This window comes from Microtus ochrogaster, chromosome 4, assembly GCF_000317375.1.
Source record: "Microtus ochrogaster isolate Prairie Vole_2 chromosome 4, MicOch1.0, whole genome shotgun sequence".
NCBI classification, from domain to species: Eukaryota; Metazoa; Chordata; class Mammalia; order Rodentia; family Cricetidae; genus Microtus; species Microtus ochrogaster.
In genome coordinates this window covers 6,091,668-6,109,482 of record NC_022011.1, presented here as the reverse complement: position 1 = coordinate 6,109,482, position 17,815 = coordinate 6,091,668, and the positions used below count along the sequence as shown (strand labels likewise).

The following is a 17,815-nucleotide window of genomic DNA, read 5'->3' as shown; positions in this document are numbered from 1 at the left end:
AAAAAAAAAAAAAAAAAAAAAAAAAAAAAAAGCAGAACAATAAAGAGATTGATTTGAAAAAGCATGGAGTGAGAGAATTCGTTCTTTCACCCTCAGATAGCCTAATAAAAAAGTGACTTTCTCTTGCTGTAGCATCCAGTTTGAACCCTGAAGAGAGTCTTGGGGCTGAACTGTAAAGATTTAATATCACATAATTGTGTATTTAAAAAATGATTGAAATGGAGCCAGGCAAGGCGCTCATGCCTATAATCCCAGTACGTGGGAGGAAAAAGCAGGAAGATTGCTACAAGAATAAAATCAGCCTGATCATCAGGTTCCAGGCAAGGAAGGGCTACAGAATGAGACCTAGTCTCAAAAAAGTTAAAAAAGTTTGAGATTAAATATTGTTATATATTTTATCACAACTTAAAAGAACAAATAGTGTAGTTAGTTTAAACCCACTATATTAGGTAACAAATGAATAGAATAAAAATACATCTCAAACTGTCAGTGGCTCAGTCAGTAAAGTACCTGCTTTTGAAAGCATGGGGATTGGAATTTAGATCCCCGAAACCCCATAAAAATCTAGGGATTAGTGGTGCACACCTGTAATCCAGGTGGGATACAAGCAGATCCCTGGAAGCTTTTAAGCTAGCTATTGTGGTGTATGTGATAAAGTTCCAAGCCAAAGTGAAACTGTTTCAAATAAAACATGGAAAGCACCTGAGGACTAACACCTAAGGGTATCCTCTGACTTCCATAGGCGTATCTTATACATGTGCACTCTCCCCCAACAATGTGTGTGGAGAGAGGTAAGTCCAGAGTGAATGTGTATTGTTGACATGGGCACAGCTATGTCAAGGACCCAATGCCTTAGACCCATGGAAGCAAAGCCTTCCCTGGTTGAGGCTCAGAGGAATTGGCAGAACCCAAATAATGACACAGAGACTTGTATTAATTATGAAAGCTTAACCTTTAGCTTAGGCTTGTCTCAACTAGCTTTTTTTTCTAAATATAACTTAACTTTTTAAAAAAGATTTATTTATTATGTATACAACATTTGGCCTCCATGTATGCATGCAGGCCAGAAGAAGGTACCAGATCTCATTACAGATGGTTGTGAATTACCATGTGGTTGCTGGGAACTGAACTCAGGATCTCTGGAAGAGCACTCAGTGCTCTTAGCCTCCGAGTCATCTCTCCACCCCTCAACTAGCTTTTATAACTTAAATTAACCCATTTATATTAATCTACATTCTATCATGTGGCATTACGTTTCTTCCATCTTGTACTTCCTATTTTCTCAACATGTCTCCTGGTTTCTCCTGCATGTCTTGATTCCTCCTCCTCTTCCTTTCTTTTCCTAGAAACCCCGCCTAAACCTGCTGCCTAGCTATTAGCCATTCAGCTTTTTATTACATCAATCATAGCAATATATCTTCACACAGTATACAAATATCCCATAATAATTTACTATGCTATACTTTTATCATTATTTTAGTATATTCCTTCTATTTAATAAAAAAGAAATAAAAATTAAAGTTTATTATAAAACAGTTCATTGTTTTAGTCAGCAATAATCTCTTATGTACCCCCCATTTTGTAAAAATTGATTTGTTTTGAATTTAAGTATATGAGTGTTTTGCCTGCATGTGTGTATGTTCACTACATGCATATCTGGTAACTGTGAAGGCCAGAAGAGAGTGTAGGATTCCCTGGAACTAGAGCTACAGATGGTTGTTAGCCACTGCATGTGTGCTAAGAACTGAACCCAGGTCTCCTCCATGAGCAACAAATGCTCTTAACCACTAAGCCCCTGTCCACGCCCCCATTCTTCTTAAATGTATTGTATCTCTTGACCTTTACCATCTTACTGTGATGCCTGTACAATGATGGAATTATCTACAGATGCATTTGTCAGACCATACTCCTGCCATTTAGACATAAGACCATGTATGTGTCTGGGAGTGGGGAAGAGGGAATAAAATTAGATCGTTTCTTTTGAAAAATTGTTGAACTATTATTCAGATGTTAGATTTCTTAGTTTTATCATTTTTGTAGCTAGTCTTTCCTGTTTCCATTTCTACGTTAGAAAATTATTCTTTAGGGGTTAGAAAGGTGACTCCGTGGTTTTTTTTTTTTTTTGGTTTTTCGAGACAGGGTTTCTCTGTGGTTTTGGAGCCTGTCCTGGAACTAGCTCTTGTAGACCAGGCTGGTCTCGAACTCACAGAGATCCGCCTGCCTCTGCCTCCCGAGTGCTGGGATTAAAGGCGTGCGCCACCAGGTGACTCCGTGTTTAAGAAAGCTTGTTGCTCTTCTAGAGAACCTGAGTTTAGTTCCCAGAACCCACACTGGGTAGTTCACAATCACCTGTAGCTCCAGTTCCAGGGGATCTGCTCCTAATTCTGTCCTCCACAGGCATTCACTTATGTGCACACATACACATACATACATATACACACACACACACACACACACACACACACATCCCTTTAAAAATCATTTGGGAGAGCTAGAAAAATGGCTCAAGAGTCAAGAGCAGTAATTGCTCTATCAGATAACCTAGGTTTGATTCCCTGATGGCTCACAACTTTAACTCCAGTTTCCAGATCTGATGCCCTCTTCTGGCCTTTTGGGTACCAGGCATGCATATAGTACAAGGACATAAATGCAGGTAAGATGCCCATGCATATTAAATTAAAATAAAATAAATCATTTAGGAGCGGAAGAGATGGCTCCGTGGTTAGGAGAACACACTACTCTTGCTTGCAGTTGGGTTCAGTCTCTAGCATGCACATCAAGTGGCTCATGACTACCTGTAAGCCTAACTCCAGGATATCCGACACCCTCTTCTGTTTTCTTAGGGCTCCCTTAAGTGTGTGGTGTGCATATACACATAAATAAAAGTAAAAATAAAAGAAATAGAATATGGAGAGATGACTCAATAGTTAGGAATTTACAGACTATGAACTAAAATACAAGCACCCATGTCAGGCAGCTCACAACCACCTATAACTCCAGCTCCAGGGGATCTAGTGTCCTCTTCTGACCCCTTCAGGCATTTGGAGACGCACACTACACACACACACATAGATAGAGATAGACACACACACACACACACACACACACACAGAATTTATTTATTTATTTATTTTTATTTATTTATTATGTATACAACATTCTGCCTCCATGTATGCCCACACGCCAGAGGAGGGTGCCAGATCTCATTACAGATGGTTGTGAGCCACCATGTGGTTGCTGGGAATTGAACTCATGACCTCTGGAAGAGCAGACAGTGCTCTAAACCACTGAGCCATCTCTCCAGCTCCGAATTTATTTTAATAATAAAGAAAAAAGTGCAAAAAGTTGTTCTATGTCCAGTGTTGAGGTCTTTAAGTACTACTGTTAAAATTTACATTAAACATTTTAAAAAATAACTGGAGAAAAACATTTTTAATGCCAACTTCTACTGTTTTCTGTGAAATGAATTTGCCAGAGTTCTGTGAAATGAATTCTGTGAAATGGATAAAACCAACCTCTTTTTCTTCTCTTTCAAATTGTTTTATTCTGCATATAATTTCCTTTGCTGTCTTCCAGTGCTCTTCACGATTCTCTTTTTCATTTATGTCCTTTTGTTGGTTGGCTTCATTTTCATCAGAAGAAATGTCTTGTAGACTTAGAGATAATTTCTCAGCTTTGTAATATGGGATGCAGGGAGAGGGAGAAATAGGGGAAAGCGAATATTGAATTTATCATTACTAGAAATGTTATTGTCACATTTAAAGGACAACTACATATTCCACCCATTCCCATCTTTAATTTGTATATCCATATACAATAACTGGTACTGAAATAAGTGGGAAAAAGGCATAGCAGATGCCTAGGACTTAGTAAAAAATTAGACTATTTCTCATAGTTTTAGAAAATAACACATGAAAATGTTATTCCAGATACAAGGTTACTGGCTTTAAAGTAGTTTATTTGGAATACAAGAGTTAAAGTCAGAGTTAGTCACATGCTAAGCATATACTCTATCACTGAACTACATCTCTAAGCCCAAAATAGATTGTTTTGGTTAGTTTTTCATTCATTTGACATAGTTAGAGTCATCTGGGAAGAGGGAACCTCAACTGAGAAAATATTGTAGCAGATTGCACGTAGACAACTCTCTGGGACATTTTCTTGATTAATGATTGATGTAGGAAGGCCTGAATCACTGGAGGAGGTTCTATCCCTGGGCAGGTGGTCCTGTGTTATATACAAAAGCAAGTTGACCAAGCTATATAAGCAGTATTCCTCCATGGCCTCTAATTTGATTCCTGTTTCCATGTCCCTGTCTTGAGTTCCTGTCCTTACTTCCCTTTACAATGTATTGTAAGGTGTAAGATGAAAGAAATCCTTTCTTCCCCAAGTGGCTTTTGGTCATAATGTTTATTACAACAGTAGAAAGCAAACTAGAGGTCATAGATATGCTTAAAAGTCTTTTTAATAATTTATTACGTCCATATTTTTCATTCACAAAGAAATCTTTTTTTAAATATTATTTATTTGTTATGTATACAATATTCTATCTGTGTGTATGTCTGCAGGCCAGAAGAAGGCACTAGACCTCATTACAGATGGTTGTGAGCCACCATGTGGTTGCTGGGAATTGAACTCAGGACCTTTGGAAGAGCAAGCACTGCTCTTAACCACTGAGCCATCTCTCCAGCCCATAACAATAGCTATTACCAGCTCTCCGGGCTCCAGCTAGACTGTCTATCAATTCTTTGAATACATCCACCTCCCTCCTAAACTAGAACCTGTTGCTTAGGCCTGAGTCATTTGCCCATGGAACATTTCCTCTTTTCACATGATTAACTCTAGACATTCGGATCTCTGTTCAAGAATTACTTTGAGATAAAAGTCTTACTATGTAGCTTTGGCTGGCCTGGAACTCCTATAGATACTGGCCTTGAACTCATAGGAAATGTGCCTTCCTCTGCCTCCCAGGGCTAGGATAAAGGTTTAAAGTACCATGCCAAGCTAACTGATATTTCCCTAAAGTAACAGTAAACTTACTAATTTTTTTGCAGTTGTGAAGTACGTAAGTGGCAGCTCTGCTTAGTTCTTCATTCTTAAATTCAGTTAAGGCTTGTATCATTAGTGGAAACCCATTGCTTTTTAAAAATTCATACTGATTTTCCTCTGTAAAAATATCAAAAATTAAAATGGTGATTATTTTTTCATAAAGTTTATAAAGTTTTGCATGAGGTCATGATTCATCACTATGATAAGTATGAACATAATTTAAACTTTAAAATAAAGATATAATCTCAAAAGTATTTTCAATTTGGTAATCTGTTTACAGAATCTAAGTCTCATAAACGATGATTTCTAAAATGTTGCCACAATGTACCACACCATGTAAGAGTAAACAAATAGCTCTTATTTGGTTTCAAAAAGACCAAGAGTAAGGAATGGGAAGATGGCCCAGTAGGTAGGAGCACTTGCTGCTCTTGCAGAGGTCCCAAGTTTGATTTCCAGTACCCACATTGTGGTTCATAACCTCTCTAACTCTAGCCCCTCCTCTTCTGGCCTCTGTGGATGTGCGCGTGAGCGTGCACACACACACGCACATGCACACACGCACATGCACACCCACCCACATACATATGCATAAGAAAAACATTCTTAAAAGGTTAAGGGAAAGAATAGCGAAACTGGTAAAAAAAACAAAAATTAAGGATAGAACACGAAGAAACGAGGGAGAAGAGAGAAGAGGGAAAGTGAGAGGAAGAAGGGAAATGATTAGAAGAGAGGAAAATGGAGATTGTTTGGAATGATAGATTAGATTAGAGGGAGACTGGGATGGAAACAGAGGAAACAAAATCTTTGAAAGCTTTCACTGAAGGTTGGGAGAACTGGCCTTTCAGAGCTTTCAGTGAGGGATAACAGGATTAGATACTGACTCAAAGAGGACTGGAAATGGAGAGAGAAGGAACAGCAGATAATGTAGCTGCTACAGTCATCCTGGAGAAAGGTGGGAATGGGCTGGGGTAGTGGGAAAGAAGTATGGAATAAGAAAGAGAAGAACAGCCAGAGGCCTCAGTGACTAACTGAACAGAATATGAGAAAGAACGTAAGAGCTTAAGTGACTGGGAGGAAAGCTGGATTTTCAGCCTTTCATACAACAAGAAGGAAAAGAAGCAAAAGTATGTTTCCACCCCACAGTTTTACTACACACACTGAGTTAACTGAATACTCACCACAATCCTCTGTGCAGTGACCAATGGCAAGTATGATGCTGAATTTTTCTCCCAAATCAAGACTTTCATGAAGCAGTAATGACAGAAGTTTTGAAACAATGTGGTATTTGGATAATACCACTGAAAAAGAAGCTACCAGTTTAATAGAGGGGGGAAAAGTACAAATTTAAAATTTCTAAGTACAAATATATTATGTTTTCAGAGCTTATTTAGGAAAACTATCACATGCTTATATATTATCTAATATATACGTGTCATGTAGTATAGTAGGAAGCCGCTTATTTGTTTTCCTGGCCGCCCAGACTCCCAAAATAATCACACAAAAACTATATTATTTAAATCACCGCTTAGCCAATCACTTAAGTGAATTGCTAGCTATCTCTTACATCTAGTATGTAACCCATTTCTAGTATTTTATATTTTACCATGAGGCTCGTGGCCTACTGGCAAGGTTTTAGCTGTCTCTGGCTGCGGCTCCTTGGCTTCTCCCCGACTCTGCCTTCCTTCTCCTAGCAATCAGTTTAGTTTTCCCCCGCCTAGCTCTGTTCTACCCTATCAGGCCAAGCAAGTTTCTTTATTAACCAATGGTATTCACAGCAAACAGAGGATAATCCCACATCAATGTAGCATCTAATATATATATACATGTGTGTTAATTTAACTAATACATTATAATAAGATGATGGCTTATTATAGACCTCATTATATACTCTTTTTGTTTTGAGACAGAGTTTCTCTATGTAGTACTGGCTGACCTCGAACTCTCTCTGTAAACCAGTTTGGCCTCAAACTCAAGAGAAATCCACTTGCCTCTCTCTCCCTAGATTAAAGGTGTGCTTCTTTATCATGACTAGTCATTTATGGGCTTTATTTATTTATTTATTTATTTATTTATTTATTTATTAATTAATTGAGGACTTCTCTTTGTAGTCCTGGCTGACCTCAAATTCACAGAGATCCACCCACCTCTGCCTCCCAAGTACTGGGATTAAAGGCGTGTGCCATCACTGCCTGACCTATGTTCTTCTTTTATAATGGTTTCTTCTTAGTTGCTTTGCATGATGTTGTAACTGTGAATTAATACTATATTCCTAAAAGGTAAACATACCTACTCTTACCTTACATATCTCTATCTACATTAGACTGTAAGTGCATTACTAGATAATCAAATCCTGCTTGACATTGAAATATAACACTAAGACACTACTAACATGATGCAATGAAGGTTATATATAAACCTATGATGAACTATGATGAGATTCAAAAAGTTTACTATTAAGTTATACTTTTCCTTATAAGGTATTTGTTTTATTTTTGATTGTCTTGAAATGGGATCTGACACAGCCCAGGATGACTTTAAACTTATTAAGCAGAGGCTAACCTGGAACTGATCCTCCTGCCTCTATTTTTTTTTCAGACAGGGTTTTGTTGTAGTTTTAGAGCCTGTCCTGGAACTAGCTCTTGTATACCAAGTTGGCCTCGAACTCAGAGATCCACCTACCTCTGCCTCCCAAGTACTGGGATTAAGGGAGTGCACCACTACTGCCCAGCCTGCCTCTATTTTTTAAATGCTGGGATTATAGGTATGCACTACCCTGCATGGCCTTCATAGGGTTTTTAACAGACTTCATCCAGAGTCTGGTATTACAGACATGAACAATAAAGTTGTGAATTCCTTAAGGTACTATATCATTTAATTTTTTTTTTTTTTTGGTTTTTCGAGACAGGGTTTCTCTGTGGCTTTGGAGCCTGTCCTGGAACAAGCTCTGTAGACCAGGCTGGTCTCGAACTCACAGAGATCCGCCTGCCTCTGCCTCCCGAGTGCTGGGATTACCATCGCCCGGCTCATTTAATTTTTTTAAACAATTGCTTATTGTGTTTTTGTGTGCATAGCACATGCCATGGTACACACAGAGATCAAATGGCAGCTTTATCCAAGAGTCAGTTTTCCTTCCACCACGTGGATTCCAGGATTAAAGACAGGTTATCAGCCTTGACAGAAGGAACCTTTGCCTGCTGATACACCTCATGACTGAAGGGACATATCTCAACTACTTTTATGTCTTTGGGATTCAGCACACACCAGGTATTCATTAACTGCTTATTAAACAGTCATCTAGGTTCGAGACCAGCCTGGTCTACAAGAGCTAGTTCCAGGACAGGCTCCTAAACCACAGAGAAACCCTGTCTCGAAAAACAAAAAACAAAAAACAAAACAAAACAAAACAAAACAAAACAAAAAAAAAACCAGTCATCTAGGGGCTGGAAAAATGGCTCAGTAGTTAAGAGAACTTGCTGGTCTTAAAGAAGAAGATTCAGATTAGATTCTGAGCATTGACATGGTGGCTCACAACCACCTATATCTCCAGTTCCAGAAGATTCAATGTCCTCTTTTGGTCTCTATGGGCACTAGGAACACACATGGTATACATACAAACATTAAGGCAAAACACTTTTACACATAAAATAAATCTTTAAAACCTCAGCCATCTATGAGTCTGGGACCTCTGGTCTGGGTATTGGTCTGGTACGTCAAAGGGGTTAGTCAGGAACCAGAAATCTCTGTGGGTCCAGGCATGAGTCTAAGGCCTCTGAGGGAGTAGGCCTGAGCCAGGCTCTCTGTGGGTCTGGGCACACCTGAGTCTGGGACCTCTGAGGGAGTAGATCAGAGCCAGAGACCTTTGCAGGACCAACCCCAAGCCAAGGACCTCTGCAGGAGCAGATACAGACCAGGGATGTTTACAGAAAATCAGAAATGAATCCCGTGAGTGCTGGGATTAAAGGCATGCCCCACCATACCTGTCTATAAATTCCCATACTTTAACTTTACAAATTGATTCTAAAATTTACATTGGTAAGAGTCATGAGCAATCATACCACAAGGACATGTGGTCAACTATGCTTATAGTAGCATTATTTATCATAACCAGAACCTGGAAACAACTTAAATGTTCCTTGACCAAAGAATGGATAAAGAAATTATGGTACATTTACACAATGGAATACTATACAGCAGAAAAAAATAATGAAATTTGAAGGCAAATGGATAGAGCTAGAAAACATCATATTGAGTGAGGTTACCCAAACCCAGAAAGACAAATATAATATGTACTCATTCATAAGGGGCTTTTACACATAAAGCCAAGAAAAACCAGTCTACAAATCACAATCCCAGAGAACCTAGACAACAATGAGAACCCTAAGAGATTCATACATGGATCTAATCTACATGGGAAGTAGAAAAAGACAGATCTCCTGAGTAAATTGGGAGCATGGGGACCTTGGGAGAGGTTGAAGGGGAGGGAAGAGGCAGGGAAGGGAGTAGAGAAAAATGTAGAGCTCAATAAAAATCAACAAAAAACAAAACAAAACAACTCAGCCATCTACTTTTCAGGTTGTTTGTATAAAGGGTTCCTCATGACAAGGATTTACAGACTATCAACTCTGAGTGTACCAATGAGAAGCAGATGTGTTCTAGATCTGGTTCTACTGCTCTCTCGTACACTAGGTATGTGAGACATCACCCTCATCACAAAGGCATGCTTTAATTTTTTTTAAGTATTATGTATATGTATTTGTCTCTATGTAAGTATATGCCACATGTATCCAGGTTCTTGCAGAGGCTAGAAGGTGTTGGATCCCCTGGAGCTGGAGTTGCAGGTGGCTGTAAGCTGCCCAACTTGGGTGTTGGGAGACAAACTTAGGTCCTCTGGAAAAGCAGCAAGAGCTTTTAACTGCTGACGCGCCTCTACAGCCTAACTTTAATTATTTACATAATTCCTGAAATTTTGTACACTAGGTTTTCCAATATCTCAGTGTCTTTTGGTTTGTCATCTAAAATTTTTTTTTTAAGAAAAGTTGCTTATTTTTAGACAAGGTCTCACTCTGTTACTATGGCTGGCCTGGAACTCAAGAGATCCACCTGCCTTGCCTCCCAAAAACTGGGATTAAAGGTGTGCACCATAACATCTTGCTAAAACAGCTTTTTAAGTGAAATAAATGTAAGAATAATAGGATTTTATTTTGACTCTCTTATTAGACCTAAAGTCAAAAGACTTAAATGTGCTTCCTTAGGGCAGTTGTAACTTCTGATGGGAAAATAAGGAACTGGACTAGATAATTTCAAAGATTCCTTCCCATTTGTAAGAAGCTGGAAATTTTGCCAACAATAGTATCTAATGTAGCATTTCAACATTCACCATGTTCAGTTCAAACAAAGTTCAATTATAGAAAATTGATTAAGATTTTCACTCACAATTATTAGTAATGCACGCATCTAAGGTCTTTGTCACCATCACTGCAAGTTTTGCACTGGAAAAAGTATTGTGTGAATCCAACTCCAGCTGCACGAGAACTTGAGACAAAACATCCAGTCCACCGGAAGATACAAAGCAGTTCTGGACATATGCTTAAAGAATAAAGTAGCAAAAACCATTAATTTCTCAAAAAGGCAGGTGATGGTTTCGTACAATTATTTTATATTAAATACTTTTAATATGGCTTTTCAAATACTGAAACTCCCCCAAATTGCAGAATTAAAAGTTCAACTTTCATCTATTTATGTGTACACACACACACACACACACACACACAAACATAGTAACACATCCCCTCGACACAGGACAAATTTTTTTTTTTTAATTTTTTGAGACAGGATTTTGTCCTGGAACTAACTCTTGTAGACCAGGCCGGCCTTGAACTCACAGATATCCTGCTGCACCACCACCACCACCCAGCAACACAGGACAATTATATGTATAGTAGGATAGTGCTCTGTTTTGTGTAGGATAGCTATGTAGCTCAGGCTACATATACTGAATTTACAGTATAGCTGAGGTTGGCCTTAAACTGGTTCTTCCCTTCCACCTCCAAAGTGCTGAGATTACAGGTGTGTGCTATCACATCCAACTCCATAGTTCTTTTTCTTTCTTTTCTTTTCTTTTTTTCTTAGTTTTTTTCTAGACAGGGTTTCTCTGTTGCTTTGGAGCCTATCCTGGAACTAGCTCTTGTAGACCAGGCTGGTCTCGAACTCACAGAGATCCGCCTGCCTCTGCCTCCCGAGTGCTGGGATTAAAGGTGTGCACCACCACAGCCCAGCCATAGTTCTTTTTCAAAGACTCAGAATTCACTGGGCATGGTAGCGCATGCCTGTAATCCCAGTACTTGGGAGGCAGAAGCAGGCAGAGATCTCAGTGAGTTTGAGGCTACCCTGGTCAACAAAGCAAGTTCCAGGACAGCTAGGACTGTTACACAGAGAAACCCTGTCTCTGAAAAATCATAAAGAAAAAAAGTAACAGAATTCATATATTAAAGCTGTAATAAACAGAAGAGAAGTTCAAAGCTTGATAATTTTACTGGTGAATTTTACCAACCATTTCAGGGGAAAAGCCCCCCAAAAAATCTAATAAATTATTCCTAGAGATAGAAGTGGAAGAAACACTTCTGAATACATTCTATAATACTAGCATTACACCCAAGTTGAAAGAAGGCATTACAACAAAATTACAGGTCAATATCTATTATGAGCATAGAAGATAAAGATACTATTTGTTTATATGAGACAGAGTCTCATATAATTTGGTTGACTTAAAATTCTGTATGTAGCCAAGGATAACCTTGAACTCCCAAACTTCTTGCCTCTACCCACCAAATGCTGGAATTAGAAATGTGCACTAACATTCCTGTTTTATGCTTTAACTTTATGAAACCATAATCACTGGTCAGAAAGAACTATAAGATAATCTTAATAGTTAAAGGAAAAGTAGTATGTATAATGTAACATGTCTTCATAATAAGAAAGAACTCAGTAAACTATGAAAGAAAAGAAACATACTTAATGTGATAAAAGGCCTATATATAATGCTACATGTAACTGCTATTCTCATTATTTTTATTTAGTATTTTATTAGATCTCTCTAGCCAGTGAAATAAGGCAAGAAAATGAAATAAAATTAATAGAGGTTGAAAAGAAGGACTTTTTCCCACAAATGGCACGATCACGCATGTGTGTGTAAATCGAGACACGCGACTATAGCTAATAGTGATTTTAGGAAGATTGCAGGATATAAGGACATACAAAATCAATTGTATTTCTAGCTGCCCCAACAAACTATTGGAACTTTAAACTGTCATTTGTGTCTGTGTGTATGTTGGGGGTGTATACTTGCATTAACATGTGGCTGCAGGTACACTTCCTGTGAATACAAATGTGGAGCTTGAGAATAACTTTGGTATCTTCCTCTGTCACTCTCTACCATACTTTTTGAGTCAAGGTATCTCACTGAAATTGGAAATTATTGTTTCAGCTAGGCTTGTTGCCTATCTTTGTTTCCCCTTTGTTTCTTTGTGGCCATAGCCACACTGTGCCTTGACCAGCTTTTATGTAGTTATGGTTGATCCAAACTCAAGTCCTCATGCTTTCTGGCAAGTGCTTTACCCATTGTGCCATTTCCCCAGCCTCCATCATTTATCATGATATACTTTAAAAAAAAAAAAAGCACTAGCCTGGACTTAAAGACATACATCAAAAGTTAAGAGTACTGACTACTTTTGCAGAGGACCCAGGTTCAATTCTCAGAACCCATATGGCAGCTCACAATTGTACTTCTAGTTGTAGAGGATCCAATGCCCTCTTTTGGCCTCCATGGGTACCAGGAATGCACATGGTACACATACATATAGGAAGACATGGATATACATGAAATAAAAGTAGCTAAACCTGGAGGGAAAACAAGACAGATAAGAGTGACACACAAAGTCATCCCAGCACTTGAGAAGCTGAGGCAGGAGGACTTCAGTGAGTTTGATGCTATAATGGATTGCATAATGAATTAGAGACTAGCCTGAACTAGAGAGATACCCTATTTCAAAAAATAAAAATACCTGACTAAATACTTAGGCGTAAATTTAATGAAATATATGCATTGTCTGTGCTATCATTTTAATAAGTGTCTCCCAAAGACCCGTGTATTGAAGGCTTTGTCCTTATTATAGTGCTATTTGGAACTCATGGGTTCTTTAGGATGTAGGTCCTAACAGAAATAAGTCATTGAGATGTGCCATTGAAGAGGATGTAAGAGCCCTTGCTCCTCTCTGTTTTTGTCTCCCTGGCTCCATTGGGTGATCAGTTTTTTTTATCATGTAGTCATGTCCTACTATGATGTGTACTACCTTGCCATAGGCCCAGAGCCAAACCATAGACTGTCATCTCTAAATGATGACCAAAGTAAACTTTTTTCCTTTTAAATTGTCTTAAGTATGTTGTCACTGTGATAAAGTTTACTAACACAGCAAAATGTTGCAAAAATAATGCCTCAATTGTGAGGAGATTTATAATGTTCATGGATAGGGTGCTTACTTGTCTGTGGGAAGAAGGATCATGAGCTCAAGGTCATCTTTAGTTATATAGAGAGATCTACAAGTCAGTCTGGGCTACAGGAGACCATTCTCAAACCCCACCTCCCAAGAAACAACTATGCTGCTGTCACCATCTTTCCAATGTCCTCCCAATAATACCCAATTCCAAGATTTTCTTATCTTCAAAAGTCTAGCCAAGAACTCAAGGCAAAGGCAGGTCAGTATCTACTTGAGGCCAGCCTGGTCCATACAGCGATTTCTAGGCCAGCCAGGTCTGTCCAGTGAGACCTATCTCAAACAAAACAAAGCCATCTAACTATACCCAAAATGGTCCGGATTAGAAGCATCAAAATCACTAATTGAATTTAATAGTCTTTTTTATGTTTTAAAATAGAATTCTTAAAGTAAAACCCAGAAAATAACGAATACTTACTATTATTTGCAAGAGTAAGTCCAATAAATGAGCATATAGGGCGAATTATCTCAGGTTTCATACAATTCACTAGCCATTCATTCACATGTGGAAAAAGTGAACAACAAAGCATTTGATTCTCGTCTGAAAGGAGAAAAGCCAACCATGTTTTAATTTGACTTTTGCAAAATATCAGTCACATTTGTTTTTATATTTGTATTTAAATAGTTGAAATAATTACCATTTTGAGGATTGTTGACACAGACACACAGAGTACTGCATACTGAAGACCACAACAGATAACTCTGGAAAACATTATTATCTGACAAATTCAACTCATAATTTGAAAGAACTGTCCTGTTGGGTTAAAAAGAAAAGGTAATATATTATTATAAATGCAGTAATGTCCTAAACAATGAAATAAGAAGATATTTATTTACTTACCTGAACAACTGTGACAGAACTTCAATACAACCTGTTTCTCTTACAAGCGTTTGTCCATTCCCTTAAAAAATAGCCATGTTACATGAATGACTTTTATTTAGAAATAATTTTATAGAAATTAAGACATTTAAAAATATTTTAATTAGCTTTCAAGCTACTTTAAAGCATTATAAAATATACAGAATTACAGTAGGAAAAAACTTGTAATCAAGGGGCTGGAGAGATGGCTCAGCAGTTAAGAGCACTTTCTATTTTTGCAAAGGATCTGGGATCAATTCCCAGCACCCACATGGTGGATTAACAACTCCAGTTCTAAGGGATCTGATACTCTCTTATGACCTTTGTGGGTAACAGGCATACACAAGTTAGTGTACAGATATACATATAGGCAAAACATCCACATACATAAAATTTTGATTTTTTAAAAATGTTTAACTGGTTTTATTATGGAAAATATATTATGCTCAGCAACTTACAGCATTCAGTTTTCCTCTAAAAATTACAAATGCTTAAGTTATATTTCTGTTACAATATGAAAAGAATCTTAAAAGTAGAAAAAATACAAATCTTTTTAAGGTTTTCCAAAATAGGAAAAATATCTAGAAGTAATTCAAGTACCTAACATTTTCAAGAACTAAATGAAGCAGTTTTAAAAGATGAAGGGATTGGGGAGATGGCTCAGTCAGTAAAGTGGCAGCATAAGAAACTGAGTTTGATCCCCTGTACCCATATAAAAACTAAATAAAAATCAGGCACAGTAGCTTGTGTCTGATCCTTGGGGCTTGCTGGGCAATCAGTCAAATTGGAAAGCCCCAGAAACTTTGTCTCAAGGAAATAAAATGGGGCTGGAGAAATGGCTCAGAGGTTAAGAGCATGGACTGCTCTTCCGGAGGTCCTGAGTTCAAGTCCCAGCAACCACATGGTGGCTCACAACCATCTATAATGAAATCTGGTGCCCTCTTCTGGCCTGCAGGCATGGAGGCTGAACACTCTGTACATAATAAATGAATAAATCTTTAAAAAAAAATAAAAAAATAAAATGATGAAAATTGATTGAGGAAGGTACCCAACATCAACCTCCAGTTTCTACACCAAACACACACACACATACAAACATACACATGCAAGGTCCTAACTAGGTATACACGAACACTTTATACTACAGTTTCGACTTCTCAGTAAATCTAAAATTATCCCAAAATAAACACGGTCTAATATAGGAAATCTTGTAACAAAATGATCGATTCAGGGAAAAGTCAACCAATTCATTAGACACTTGTTTTTCTTTTTAAAGATTAAGTAGTACAAATAATGTCACTATTTCTTTTCTTTTCTTTTTTGGTTTTTTGAGACAGGGCTTCTCTGCAGCTTTGGAACCTGTCCTGGAACTAGCTCTTGTAGACCAGATTTGCCTTGAACTCACAGAGACCTGTCTGCCTCTGCCTCCGAAGTACTGAGATTACAGGCATGTACCACCACCACCTGGCTCACTATTTCTTAAAATTAACAAATATCAATGATTAAATGCTTATTAATTCCTTTCCTAGAGCTCATATCTCTTGCATATTAATGAGATTAAAAAGTCACTAATGCATTCGGCAAGCAGAGGCAGGTGGATCTCTCTAGTCAACATAGTGAAACTGTCTCAAAAAAGGCACTAATATAACAAGAATGACTAGAGAATAAAGTATTAATGACTGTTCCAAAATATATCAAAATGTTTTTAAACATTCGTAAGAGAATATACTCACTATTATTTGAAACCAGAACCAAAAGAACATAGATGGACATTCTTTTCAAATTTGTGTTTGAATCATCATTAGATAAGAGCAAATTTAAATCTTGAAATAATTCTGAAGTACACAAAGTTTGCTGACAGTACACTGAAACATAAAATACAATTTTCATTTTAATATATTAACACAAAAATACATTGAACAAAATAAAGTTGTCAAACTGGGGATGTTTCTTAACTAGATGTCATTTAATTGACATATACTAGAAACAATAAAAATCTATGAAAACTTGATATGTTCTTAGCAGAACAAATTAGTAATATTAAAAAAATTTAATTACATTTATTTATTTACTTGTATATGTGCACATGCACATTAGTGTGTGTGACCACCCGCAGGTGCAGACCTACCACAATGCTCTTACAGATCATAGGACAATTTTTGGGAGTTAGTTCTCTCTTCCCTTTATGTGAGTTCCACACATCAAACTCAGGCAAGAGCCTTTAACGACTGAGCCATCTAGCCAGTCCCAAACAAGCAATATCTTAATCAAAATGACTTGGTTTAAGCTTCAAAGCAAACATTTAAATACCCTAGAATTGTCAATAAAATCCTAACCAAATAAAAAATGAAAATCAAACCAAGTAGAAGTGAAAAGTGAGGCCAAGTGAGAAGACTACCTAAAAACAAAGCAAGGAAAAAAAAAACTTCAAAAAATTCAAATATTTGCTTTGGAAAAGAGAGGGACAAGCAATATTGCAATATTTATGGGTTTTTTCTTTTTCTTTCTTTTTATTTTATTTATTTTTTTAAGATTTATTTATTTATTATGTAAACAGTATTCTTAGTATTCTGCATGTATGCCTGCAGACCAGAAGAGGGCACCAGATCTCATTACAGATGGTTGTGAGTCACCATGTGGTTGCTGGGAATTGAACTCAGGACCTTTGGAAGAGCAGGCAATGCTCTTAACCACTGAGCCATCTCTCCAGCCCCTCTTTCTTTCTTTTTTTGGTTTTTCGAGACAGGGTTTCTCTGTAGCTTTGGAGCCTGGCCTGGAACTTGCTCTGCAGACCAGGCTGGCCTCGAACTCACAGAGACCTACCTGTCTCTGCCTCCCAGGAGCTGGGATTAAAGGCGTGAGCCACCACCACCCAGTCTTTATGATATTTCTTAAGACATTTGGAGGTGCAAAAGTATTTCAAAGTTCAAAAATAACACTAGACATGCTGCAATCCTAATACTTAGGAAGCAAACAGAACTATGCATTCAAGGCCAGCCTGTGCTTTATGATAACCTTGACTCAAAAAAGAAAAAAATTCATAGGAAACAAACAAAATAACCCTAAAAATAAAAGTTAAGCCAGGTGTGTTGGCATTCACCCTTAAATAAAGAGAAAAAAATTTAAATACTTATTTAAAATTATTTTTAAGGACCATAAAAATAAAATTTTGTATTTTACCATTTCCTTCTGCAATAGATCCTAATGTATATAAGGCTGCTTCTTTTACCATGCTATGCTCACTTGACTTTGCAAGACTTTCTACAAACATCAAACCACCAACATCCCGGAAATAAACACCTGCATCACCTGTAGGGTTTGCAGATAAAACAAGATAGAAATTATAATTACTTTGATT

General features: G+C 37.5%; 1 protein-coding gene across 1 annotated transcript in view; it reads right to left on the bottom strand.

Moving 5' to 3' along the window:
• Window positions 1-17,815, bottom strand: part of Terb1 (telomere repeat binding bouquet formation protein 1) — a 45,748-nt gene that overhangs the window by 18,607 nt on the left and 9,326 nt on the right. Inside the window, exons 4-12 of the mRNA XM_005345529.3 lie at window positions 17,638-17,766; window positions 16,191-16,322; window positions 14,440-14,500; window positions 14,237-14,352; window positions 14,017-14,139; window positions 10,483-10,635; window positions 6,228-6,359; window positions 5,041-5,166; window positions 3,516-3,673 (exon numbers count right to left, since the gene is read on the bottom strand). Of these exons, the coding sequence (XP_005345586.3) occupies window positions 3,516-3,673; window positions 5,041-5,166; window positions 6,228-6,359; window positions 10,483-10,635; window positions 14,017-14,139; window positions 14,237-14,352; window positions 14,440-14,500; window positions 16,191-16,322; window positions 17,638-17,766 (1,130 nt within the window). The remainder of the gene's footprint in view (window positions 1-3,515; window positions 3,674-5,040; window positions 5,167-6,227; window positions 6,360-10,482; window positions 10,636-14,016; window positions 14,140-14,236; window positions 14,353-14,439; window positions 14,501-16,190; window positions 16,323-17,637; window positions 17,767-17,815) is intronic.